Source organism: Euprymna scolopes, chromosome 20 (genome assembly GCF_053919585.1).
Source record: "Euprymna scolopes isolate OS-2025 chromosome 20, ASM5391958v1, whole genome shotgun sequence".
Lineage (NCBI taxonomy): Eukaryota > Metazoa > Mollusca > Cephalopoda > Sepiida > Sepiolidae > Euprymna > Euprymna scolopes.
In genome coordinates, this window is record NC_136501.1 from 88,999,538 (window position 1) to 89,013,341 (window position 13,804).

General features: G+C 33.6%; 1 protein-coding gene across 1 annotated transcript in view; it reads right to left on the bottom strand.

Annotated features, from left to right (window-relative positions):
* The window catches only part of LOC145241541 (F-box/WD repeat-containing protein 4-like), a 43,669-nt gene that overhangs the window by 14,035 nt on the left and 15,830 nt on the right, over positions 1–13,804 (bottom strand). The window contains exons 2-3 of the mRNA XM_080104599.1: positions 10,250–10,345; positions 6,320–6,511 (exon numbers count right to left, since the gene is read on the bottom strand). Coding sequence (XP_079960725.1) covers positions 6,320–6,511; positions 10,250–10,345 — 288 coding nt within the window. The remainder of the gene's footprint in view (positions 1–6,319; positions 6,512–10,249; positions 10,346–13,804) is intronic.

Consider the following 13,804-nt stretch of genomic DNA (forward strand, 5'->3'; position numbering starts at 1 on the left):
AAAAATTTTTTTTGTTAAAATCTATTTAGTATTATGCATGTAATCTGCAGAAACACACATTTCAAATGTGTAAATGGTTAGAATAATCACAATTTTAACAAAAACAAAAATGCATTTACCTAATGGTGTCAGGTTTTTTGTATTGTTCAAGATGAAAAAAGTATTAAAATGTCTTTTCTCAATATTACTATGTAATACTAAATTGAGTTTAACTCCAAAATGTTCTTTATGTCAATCTTTTAAAATCATATATATATATATATATATATATATATATATATATATATATATATATATATATATATATATTAGTGATGGGACGATTCCAATATTTTTCTCAATTCCGCTACCATTACCGATTCCAATTCTTTAGAAATCTTTAAATATTTAACTATAAAAGTGCTATTTTTTCCTGATTACTGTAAAAACACATTTTAAATGTGCATGTATTTTCTTAAACGTAAACACACACTTGTGAGGGGGTGATCTTTTTCTTGTTTTTTTTTTTTTTACAAGAAAGTCAACATTTATCAAGGTCCGGAGGCCACTCAGGGATAAGGGTTATTGCATGTACAGTAATCAATGGGATAATATCGTAGTAATCGCTAGTAATGGAGATCTGATAAAGTGTCTTACTTAAGGGGGCGGTTCATGAACTTGTTTATGTTGGACTTGAAGACATCCAAGTTGTAGTCAGGTGGGAAACAGGCAAATGGAAGAGAGTTCCACAAGCGTGCATTTTTAAGAAAGTTCATGGAATCTACATTTTGATTTAGGCACAGATAAAGAGTGGGGAAAGTTCCTGACAGTGGTTTCAGCTAGATGGGTGTTTTTTGTGAAAGATTTGCGAGGGGGGACCAGAGATTGGTATTACTTGCCCTGCTGATCTATAACGATACTTCATCATCCAGGGTACCGGACATACTCAGTGTGCTACCCAAGTATACAATCACTATCCTTGACCCACAGATATAAACTGATGGCTCATAGTATGGCATGCCTGGAGCAGGCTGATACATTTTTCAGATTGATAGTCAGGCCCAATGCGCTGCAGACAACCGCAAAGGCGTCCACAAGATGCTGCATATGAGCCACCAGATCACAGTCATCCGCAGAGAGCAAGTCACGGATCGCGTTAGTGAGTATGTGTATATATATATATATTATATATATATATACACACACACACACACACACACTGGTAGCCAAATTGAATATTGTAATGCTCATATCTTTGGTTCTATGGGATGAAAGTACATGAAATTTGCAGGTTTTTGGAAGATTGTAACACGATTGATTGATTAATTTATGATTAAAATTTTATGATAATTGGTAAAAAAGAACCTATATTTTCAAACCAATAAAATATGCCTAAATTTGCCTACATTTATATATAGCGTCCTGACAGGCTAGTTTCAGTATTGCTGTTTTGAGATGAATTTTGCTTAGGGTTTTTCTTTGCTTGATTGTCTCCCCTGTGGCCTTGCCGGACCACTAATATATATATATATATATATAATATACATCTATAATACAAAGCTGAAAGTCTGTGTGTGTGTCTGGTCACGAATAGGCTCCTATATGGTGACTATTATAGAAAACTGATCACATATAATGATAGAAGATGTATCGAGACACAGGAATGGGTATGTTTGATCTGGCATAAATGATGATTCATTAAAATTGTGGGGTCTGCGTACGTGCATGGTCCACAAAGTATGGAAATAAAAATTTTTTAAAAAATGTTTACAAGTGTTTTTGATATAGATGTACATAATAATACTTTGATAAGTATGTTTTAATTTAAATAGGGATGGTATAATAAAATTGTGGGGTCTGCGTTCGCGCTTGGCCTCCATAGAATGGAAATAGGCACAAACTTTAATAAAAACTTTTCATATCTATCTGCGTAAGTATACTTTGATAATTATGTTTCAGTTTGAAGAAATATGGTATAATAAAATTATGGGGTGTGCGTTCGCACATGACCTCCATAGAATGGAAATATGTCACAAAGTTTAACAAGGTTTTTAATATAGATCCACAGAATATTGTGATAAGTGTTTCAGTGTGAACAGGTATGGTATAATAAATTATGGGGTTTATCTATTTTATTTTTACTTTCATCATATTTTGCTTTGGTTTTGATACCCCCAAATTCGAAGCTATCTCTTTACAACCCTTCCTTTTCATAACCTATCATACTGGAAACAACTGTAATGGGCTAAGTTAATATCTAGAGGTTGTAAAATAAACATATTCAGCTCTACTAACGTATTGAGCATTTTTTATGCCACTTTTTACCACTTATACCTTCAAGTATATATATATTATTGCCTATACACTAATTTTATTCAACATTTTAAAGAAACTGTAAATCAATCTTAATGCTTACCTCTGAATCTCCTCAAGAGGATCTGTCAATCAATCGGCTTACCTACTTGTATTGACTATCACTGGTTGAGATGGCTTTCCACCGAGCACATCTCTGACCATTGCAATTATTAAGGTCACATTCAAGCGAGCACATTTATTTTAGTAGGACCAAATATTGTACAAAAATATTCAAAATGTTTCTTTAAAAAATAAAAAAATTTTACATAACTTTTTGTTTCACTGAAGATTTTAGTTGAACATTTTTACTTTATTATTTGGACTATTGTTTTCGTCTTGGATGTTTTTCTTACATTTTGAATAATGTAATCTGACCTTGTTGAGTTCTAGAATTTTTTTATGTCGAACTCACACCTGAAGAAGTTTGGAGGTTAAATTGGCCGAAACGTTACGAAAATAATCATCAAAGATGAGAACCGATGTCTCTGTTCAGTCTCGAAAGACAAAGGATACCCCCTGTTGGGGCAGCTGCACATGTAATCGTGAGGCAAGAGTTGTACACACCGCATAATCACGTCGACACACCGGTTCCCGCTGGATCATTGAAATTAAGCAACGTTGAACTTGGTCACTATTAAATGGGTGCTGTATGTGCTCTGCGCTTATCTCAGTATTGTTTCAGTCGTCCTGAACTTCTCCTTACCACTGGACTCGAACAGTGCCTATTTAGGAGAGGTGTGGTTGGGGATTTCACAATCTTTGCCTCAAAAATAAGAATAGTAGTTTGAATAATCTAAATTATCAATCCACATCTCCAAAGTTCCGAAACGTAATATTTTAAAGATCTTTGTTCCCTCCAATGTCAGCACTGTTTAAATTTGAATTGGAATTTCCACATTTAAGAAGCCAATATAATGCATAATTTAAAAAAATAAACATTTCTTTTTTTTTTTTTATGGAAATCACTTCAGACAAGGTATAAAGCCACCCGATTTAAGTAGTTAAGAAAAATAAAAATAAAATAACACTCCAAGATTAAAAATTAGCCAATGATAAATGTTAGATGGAATAGATTCCAACCCAGAAATCAGCAATTCTTCCCCTTTTGTTAGAAAAATCACTCATGGAATATGAGGACTAAAGAACAAAATAATGGAAGAGTTACGAGGTTGATGAAAGTAAGCTGAAGGTTCACGTTCTGCTCTAAAATCAATTTGGTTTTGTTGATATATGTCATCATCAGGCATGTGTTTTTTTTTCCTCAATCTAAATTTGAATTGGAATTTTTTACCTTTAAGAAGTCAATAGCATTTTACATATGAAAAATTAATGTAATTCTATGATTTAATATGAATATTAGCAGGCCGCCTGGCGTGGCCAGGTTATAAGATATGCTTAAATACAATATTTCAATTCATGCAGATTACATATTTACTATTATAGAGACAATTCTCTATTCTCTATCGATTATTATACAATCTAATATATAGTAGATCAAAAGCAATATATATATATATATATATATATATATATATATATATATATATATATATATATATATATATGACTAGGGTGCCATCAGCTAGAATCAAAACTAAAACAGACAACTCTCCACCCTCATTCCTTTGCCTCTGAGCCACGTCCATACATACAGACATATATATATATATATATATATATATATATATATATATATATCACCTGTCATCCCTTTTTTAAAAAATGGAATTACCTGCTCATAGAAGACAAGATTTAAGCAATCAGGCAAGCATATTTATATATATAAGTGAGACTGTGTGCATATGTGTGAGGACATTTCTCAACCTATATACTCAACGAATTTTTGATCTACAGACTTGAAATTTGTTATATACCATATTCAGACATGTGGAAAATTTTTTAATCGATTTTCATCCTGAAAAAAGGGCTGCTAAGGCGTTAAAATTGAAAATTGGTACTTGGGAGTCATTGGATTTTTATTTGTTTGTTGTTTCACGACTGCGCATGCATGAATCGTTCATATGATAGATTACTTATGTTAAGAATAAGTTGGTTTGTAAACACTTTTTTAAGATCGTGTTAAGCTGGCTTAATGGTTATAGTATTTGACTGACTGGCTTAGGTTTTGGTCTCAGCTCGAGTATTTTTTTATTTTCTAACTTTTTTACTTAATTTTTTAAAAAGGAATTTAACATTACCTTTAATACCGGGCAATGAATCTTCCAGTATATATATATATATATATATATACTAGCATGGGTGCCCGGCGTTGCCCGGGGTATTTGGAGGTGTATGTTGAGCAAAAAAAAAGAAAAAAAAGAAGAAAAAAAAAAGGTCAATTTTTTTAACTTTGACCCCTATTATGACCCTTTAAAATTTATTGTTTTGGGCTCAAATCAAGTTATTAAGTTAGATCCATGTCCAAGGAACCTATATCTAAAATTTCAAGTGTTTAGACCCAAAATTGTCAGAGGAGTTTGGTAGAGTTCTTAAGGTCAAATCGTTGAACTTTGACCCCTTAATCGCCAAATTTCTGGACGAAAACTGGTCACGTCGATTTTCTCAAATCTCAGTACCCTGCATATCAAATTTCGAATCTGTAGACTGAAAATTGACAGAGTTATTGTGTAGGGAAATGTACACACACAGACAGACACAGATACACAGACATGTTCACTTTTATAGTTATATATATATATATATATATATATATATATATATATATATATATAATACACTTGTCATCCAAAGATGAAATCGCCCAATCCTCCGATCCTCAAAGACAAGATGCAAGCAAGGTTCACAGAGTTTTATGATATACTAGCCGGGGTGCCCAGCATTGTCTGGGTGTTTGGAGTTGTGTGTTGAGCAAAAACAAAAAAGTGGTAGTAGGCAGGCAGGCTCAAACCCATAAGAATGTGAAAATAAAAAAACATGACGTCTTTGCCGTTGCATCCATCGCCAAACCGAAAGTGCCGAATGTTTAAGTTAAGGCTAGTCAACAGAAAATATCGGCGAAAAAAGCGATCCCTCCTTGTAGAAAAGTGTGCAGTTGAGGGTAAAGGAAATAATGTATTTAGCTAATTTTTCGATATTTGTGGTCTGAAGGGTCGAGCTTCAAAATGATACCGATTTCGTGAAAATCCGTCACCTCTGTCAAAAGTTTTAGGCATACATACATACATTTAAACAGGTGAGATTTATATAATTTTTTATGTTGTTTTGGACTGAGGACAGTTGCACACTTCATTAAGAAATATTTAATAGAAAAGCAATACTAAATGAACTGTTCATTTGATTATTTTGTTCGTCTTTCAATGTTTATAGCCAACGTTACGTTAAAAAAGGTGTAACCCACATACTCCAAATTATGAATTCTTATCTTAAAAATTCGGTAACAATATTTGGCTTATATTTATTTTTTTGGTCCTTGTCTAAAATTCCCCTTATATTAAAAATCAAAAATAATGAAATATCTATATGATGTACATATCAGTGACAAGACAAAAATATCATATTCCAAAAGTCATAGAAATTGATCAAGTAGTTTTATTTTTATATAAGAAAATCAAATTTAATGAGCAACCGAAGAGCAACTATATTACCCATCATTTTGAAAACAATTTTAAGAAACAAGAGATGACTCAACAATAATTCAAACTTGCAAGAATTTTGTTGTAATGCTTACGAATTCTCATTAATCACTTAAAATTTTTTTTAATGAAAATAAAACTACTTGATCAATTTACGTGATTTTTGGAATATGATATTTTCTATTTGGTCATACATACGTACATAGATCTTACAGATTTTTTGTTTATTTTTTTTTTAAACGTAAGGGGGAATTCTGAACAAGAACCAAGTTCTAGAGCAAAAGTATGCAATATTAAAAAAGTGTTTTTTATTTGACTTGTGCGTAACAAATCGCACATTCCAGTGTATTCATGCAACTCCCTACAAGGAAAAATGGGCATGAGTTACATACCTGCAGCCACTGACGACGAGAGAATCCTTCACCACAAATCTTGTGACATCTCCATGTAAAGGACCGAGTTTCCTTCTCTTATCCTCCTGAAACAATCCGTTGGAAAGCACTTGGTAACAGTTGATAGACTCGCCCGTTGAAACCCACATCATTTTAGAGTCAATCTCGTCATATTGCATCCACGGAAGTTGCCTGCATCAAGAAAATTAAAACAAGTACAGGTGTTTTGATTGAAAAAGTTTGTGTGACATCTCCAAGCATCCTAAGTGGGCAGCTGTAAAGCAAGATGCTTGTGTACATTACATTTAAATTTCTACATATTTGTAGTCAGGGGAACAGGGAGTAGGGAAGGAATTTCAAATGCTAGCTATCCGACATCTTGACGAATTGAAAAGTGAAGAGATAGGATTTAGCTGATTGTCGGATTGGTTGAGGGTATTTATGTTGGGTGGGGGTGGGGGGTACCAAATCAGCCAGTTCATCAGAGCACATTCCATTGAAGTAAATGTAAAACAAGCACAGAAATGCAACAATGCGGTGATGAGACAGGGGTTAGAACTTGGTAAACAATGTGGAACCTATTAGAGTAGAGGTTTTTTTTTTGGATACTGTTGAAGACGGAGAGACTAGCGGTTGGTGTACCAGCCCAGATGTGACAACATTCAGTGAATGGTGGTTTTGTAGAGATATAGTATACTGGCATTAGGTTAAGAAGTTTTCTATTTGGTGGAGAAGAAAGTTCTTTGGGGAAATTTAATTTTGATTTCAAACGATGTATTTTCAAATAAGTTTTCATTATAAAACCTTTACTTCATACATCATTTTAAAGAGCGTTTTTCTAATCATTTAAATTACAATCGTTTTAAAACAATTGTCTTCTTTTTAGAACGTTGAATACAAGATGGAAAAAAAAGCAAATTCGCACAATTTTATTTCAATTCAAGCTAGGCCAAAAAGCTCCTGAAACAGCTTGCGATACCAACAAAGCGTTTGGCCCAGGAACCACAGCACAATGGTAGTTTAAGAAATTTTATGATGTGACAATAGTCTTAAAGATGATGAGCAGAGTGGTCAGCCATCGATGCTGACAACGATCTATTAAGAGCCTTAGTCGAAATCAATCCATACACAACCGTTCAAGAACTTGCTGTTAAACGTAACATATAAAACGATTTCCAACCACTTGAGAGAAATTGGAAAGACAAAAAAATTGATAAATGGGTGCCTCACAGATCGAACGACAACCAAAAAAAACAAAAAAAAACGTTGTTATGAAGTGTTATCTTCCCTTCTTTTATGCAACAAGAATCCGTTTCTTGACCGCATTGTGACTTGTGATGAATAGTGCGTTCTCTTTACAACAACCGGCGACGCTCAGCTCAGTGGTTAGACACCGATGAAACTCCACAAAACTTCCTGAAGCTAGAGTTACCAAAAAAATGTCACGCTGGCTGTTTGGTGGTCTGCAACTGGTTTCATTCATTACAGTTTTTTGAATGCAGGCAAAGTCATTATGGCAGAGAAGTTTTTTTTTTTTTTTTTTTACATGGGGGTCACCACTTATCAAGGCCCGAAGGCCAATCAGGGATAAGGGTTATTGCATGTACAGTAATCAATGAGATAGTATTGCAGTAATCATTAGTATTGGGGGTTTTGATAGTGTCTTACTTAAGGGGGCGGTTAAGTACTGTCAATAAATGGATGAAATGCATCAGAAACTTCGACAACAACACCCAGCATTAGTCAACAGAAAAGGCCCAATTCTCCTCCACAACAATGCCTGACCACACGTCACTACACCTGCAGAAGTTGAATGAATTGGCTTACAAAACTCTGCCTCATCTGTCATACTTTCCAGACCTCTCACCTCCCAACTACTACTTTTTCAAGCATCTCAACAACTTTCTGTATGAGAAATGCTTCAAAACCTAAGTGATATCAAAAATGCCTTCAGTGACTTTATCGCCACCAGAACACAAGATTTTGACATTACTGGCATAAATACACTTGTTTTGCATTGGCAAACTTGTGTTAATTCTGATGGTGCTTATTTCAATCAATAAATTTTGGTTTGAGCCAAGATATGTTCATTTGAATTTAAAAGTTAAAACCTGAAAGAACTTTCTTGTCAACCTGGTAGAAGGGAGCCCACTTTTCGCTGCAGTAACTGATTTATTTATTCCAATCCATGTGATCTATGAATGTTAAGCTGATGGTTTTAACGTTGGACTCTTGGGTAGGGTGCTATCAATTATTAGAGTAGAAGCCTTCCAGTATCTGGGGAACTCTACTTTGCTTTAACTTGACACAAGTCTAGATGGTACTCACAAAAGTAGGGAGATAACTGTAATCGATCAATTTGACTAAATAATTACAATCCGCTATTTTTTAACACAGGGCTCTACATTGCGCGTGAATTTTCAAACTGGCGACTAAAAATAATGAAACGCTTATCTTTTGGCGATTGTATTTCTTTCACTGACAATCTTCCAAAGCTCACTACTGGAGTAAAAAATATCTTTTCAACTTTGTTTTAATAAAACGAACAAAGTTAAATTATTTAAACAATAAAAGTTTAATAGAACAATGTACTTTCTTTTTTTTTTAATGAAGGCTGTTTAAAAAAAAAAAACATCTGAAGAAATTAGAATGTTTATACCTTCAAGTATCAACATAAAATTTATTGTAATACAAAAAAAAGTTATTATGCACATAATCGTTACAGAACGAAGATGTCATATTCCAAAATTCACGTGGGTTTGGCTAGTAACTTTTCTGTTTGGCTAGTAAACGAAAATATTTAGTTGTCAAAGGTCAACTAAAGATAAATTTGTCCATAGAGCCCTGTAACACAAATGTCGGAATGTAATTGTGGCTGATATTTTTTTTTAAATACATCTAGTACATCTACTGGATATTTTTTTGGTAATTTTTTGAATTTATACTAATTTCAACATGACATGTAAGTATGCAATAATGTTTTCACTTGAAATGTGTTGGTTTAAAACACAAGCACAAAGGCATCATATTGAATCTCATGAGATGAGAATTGGGACGAGATTTTTCGAAATTGTAAAACTGAATTTCACATGTAAACAATTGGTATTCCTCGTATTTTTTAGATGAATATATCCACAAGTTACAAAAATCGATAAGGAAGAAAATTTTTTATTAAAAAATAGAATTTCATGAAAATGATCGCAAAACACAGGAGAGTTTAATAGGGAGGTAATTTTCCGTTCAAATTAAACAAAGCTGGTGGAAAATTTTCAACTGTTAATACGATTAAAGTTGTTTTTTTTAATAATGCAATAATACTCAGGTAATTTCGACTGCATCATTTGGAAGCTACCATCGTAACTTATTAGAATTGACAAAAAAAAAAATCATTTGAAACCATTGTTTTTTTTATCTGAAAACTCCATTTATCGACTACAAAATCTTGTCCCAATAATGTAGAAGCACCAAGATAGTGTACACCAGTAACAATATTACTTTCTGAAGAAGAGACCTCACTACTTCAAAAATGCAGTAGAGTAGTAGGGGCTGAAACTGTGAAGCGGTTCTTCCTGATGACCGTGGCACTGAATCTGGTTGTAGAGCTGTTAGCTACTGCTCATACAAATTACTTTGTTGGACTGTCGTAATTAAAAAGGGCAGATAATCATGTTGATTCAGGTCAATATTAGACGAGTTAACATTTAAGAATACCAGGCACTATACATACGAGAACATCAACACCTCTCTGCAAAAACTTACATTGCCAAAATATCCACGACCCCCATGATCAAGATATACATTCAGCTTACGAGAATCACTTGTGAATTCAATATTCGCTAAAATCTGCACTAATCTTCTGATGCTTTAGACTAGGTATCACTAATCCGCCAGTTTAGTGGGTCTATCCAAGTTTCTTCTATTAATATTTACCTGCTGTGATGTCTGACAATAGTGATTTCTCGATTTATTCCTTTGGTCCAATTACTGGCCATTCGACATTGTTCCTTCAGAGAAGGCAGACAGGTTCTGAAAAGAAAATTAAAAAAAAAAGTAACACATCTTTAAAATATTATTTTACTTACAACCTCTCCGGGAGGTTAGACAAAAGATCAGATGTCGAACGAACTGGATTTAAACTTGGCACATCCAGGTTTGTAGTTAACCACTTAGCCACCGTAAAATTAATCTTCATATTAAAGAAACCAAAATAAAAACTTGGTACTTATACAGAATAAGGATCGCATTATTGTCAGCATATTCTGAGCAGGGTTACGTAAATCACTGAAAGGTGCAAAAACATTAACCAATAAAATCGCAGCAGTCAACAATTGACAAAGAGTATCTTTTGTTTATTAATTATTTTTTTTTTTACAATATTTTTTTGTTTATTGATTTGTTAGGTGAAAGTATAGAATAGTTAAAAAGCCTCCTCTCTCCCTATATTAAAAATGGATTTCTAAATAATAACATTAGTATTTCAGCATAGTCTGAAAACTGCATAAGTACCATTATTTCAACAAAATTACCATTCATTTTGATTATATGTTATTTCCTTAATCTTTAACTGTTTGCAATCGTATTAAACATTGGCCATCATTTTTGGTTAAAAAAACAAAAGGAAAATGCAAAGTTTTTGTTTGGCACTGTTTGCCAGTTTACGTTATCTGCCCAGTATATTCTGATAACGTGACCCATGCTCTGCATAAGTACCTAAAAATATAAATAACGATTAATATAGACAAACAGAAATTAGGCAAAATGTTTTTGAAACTATGCATACAATGTAAATATTCTGTTATTAAAAAATACTTAACTTGATTTTTATCTTAACTTTTTGAGATAAATTTTCCTTCAGAGATCAAAAGTTTTTTTTACAAACAAAAAAATGTAAAGCTATAATCGTATTTATAATTAGTAGTGTCCTTTCTTTATGATTTTATTGAAGTGTCTGTTGTTATAAAAATTATTAAGAAGCAGCTCCTTTTATATAGAACTTTAAAAGAATGTGGCTGCTAATAGTGTTTGTTGCTACATCTGGGTTGATTGCATCAACCACTAATCACTCTCTATTAGACAGGAGCCAAAAATGAGTCTGCAATCTAATAGGTCCTGCACTGTAAGCCAAGCTCCAACTCCTGTCTCATTACTGCAATGTGGCATCCCTCTGCTTCTTCTACGGCAAGTGCTCGACAGAGTTTCAATCTATGGTCTGTGACATTCCTGGCCCGGGCGCAACCAAATGGCTTGATGTCATCAACGTCTAAACTCGCGGGTCTGAGGTACTTTTAGAATTTCAGCATAGCAACGAAACACTGGCCAACCAAATTAACCCTTTCGTTTTGGATATGTAGGCGTGCACACAGAGATGGATGTCATGTGCGAACGATTGAAGAAATTAAAAAGTCTTCAGCCAACCCTTGACAGGAAAGGATTGCATGGATTCCAGCTGATTGTCAATAAAGGCATAGTGAAATAACAATGAGATTAAAATGCTCTTGCTAGTGAAGGGGGAAAAGTCATCTTAGAAAGGCATAAGGCCATATTATTTGAGTATCGAACAGGCCATATTTGAGTGTCATGAATTTGATTTACTCAAGGAAGGCAGGAGGCCATATTATTCGAGCATCATGAATTCGATAGATTCAAGGAAGGCACAAGGCCATATTATTTGAACACTGTGAATTCGATAGATTCAAGGAAGGCACAAGGCCATATTATTTGAACACTGTGAATTCGATAGATTCAAGGAAGGCACAAGGCCATATTATTTGAACACTGTGAATTCGATAGATTCAAGGAAGGCACAAGGCCATATTATTTGAACACTGTGAATTCGATAGATTCAAGGAAGGCACAAGGCCATATTATTTGAACACTGTGAATTCGATAGATTCAAGGAAGGCACAAGGCCATTTTATTTGAATGCTATGAATTCAATGTATTCAAAGAGGGCACCAAGTGGTCATGAATTTAAGAATCGAACATCTGAGAACTTTATCTAGATATAAATCGGGAAAACGTTTGTGAAGAAGTTATCTTTTTGGTTTAACCAGACTATTTTTATCAGTTATTGGACTGTTCTTTTTTCTGAAATTGTAATTTGAGCTTTGAACAAGTTTATAAGTCGCTTGCATCAGCCCACGTGGTGACTCCTATTTCTTTTAGCAGCTACAAAATCTTTGCACCTCGACACTGCCTCCTATAACTAAAAACCTTGAGTGACTCATTTTACCTCATCATTATCATGATTTCTTAAATTCTATTCTTTCTTTTTTCTCTTCTCCATTAATTGGTTGATTTTTATAAAACAAAATAAAACAAAAACAGAATATATAAAATATAATTCATGTTCTCCTTTCATTTTCCGCTGCCATTAATCAGCATGCTTCTTATTAACCTGCCATTAACACTTCCAGTCACTACTCAAGGAATATAAGGGTCATTAACCTATACACAGCTTGGTATCCCGTAGAAATTTCCCCCCATAGTTTTCATTTGAAGGGATAGAGCTAGGCGGCACATTTTCACTGGTAGACTCTCCTACCCACGTCTGTGCAGATATCTAAGTGAAAATGTAATAGGTCCACTTTCATAACAAGCATTCGTCTAGCTACAAGCCCTATCAACAATTTCTCTCACTCTCTATCTGTGCCTAAATCTAAAGACAAATTCTATGATAAAAGCTTCTTTTCTAGAACTGCTTCCCTGTGAAACTGTACTGCAGGTTTGCTTTCCAGCTGACTACAACATGGTCATTTTTCAAGTCCAATGTAATCAAGTTCTTGTTGAGCCACCCTCTTAAATAATCAAATTCTCCCCAATTTCCACCATTACTGTAGCAATACACATGTCCGTTAAAATGCTTTGGATAATCAGAGATTTCAAGGGGTTTCTGCTAAAATAGTCATATTTTAAAAACCAAAGCACTTTAAGTCTTCAAAATGCCACCGTTTTGTTCAGAAATGAATATACTTTCAAATGAATTAGTAAATAATAACATACATTATATATTTTTAGAGTTTTAAGCAAATAAAGTGATAAAAATGTGAACATCATAAAACAGCATTTTCAATAAGATTTTGTAACGACCCCCCCCCCCCCGGATTTCTAAACATTCGTACTGTGTTTCTGTGAAGAATTTTTTAATGAAATTTGGAAATTAGCCAAAAGAGATGTCATTTTTAATAATTTCGAGTGTCCGAAATTCATTTGACCACTCGTTTTTTTGTTGTGTTAAAAAAAAGATTTCAAAATGATGAGTATTGAAAATTTTGAAAAAAACTTTCTTGGAACACTCACTCACTATTAAATAAAACAATCTTTTTACTATGTTTATTCGTTAAAAAGATGATTGAACAGTGTTTTCTCTAGTGGTACGTAGCAATTTAAAAACATAATATCCGAAAAAATCGTTATGAATTTGAATCAAGACTTCTGTAGTATTAGTGATAGTAACAGCAGCAGCAGCGATAACATGGCGTAAAC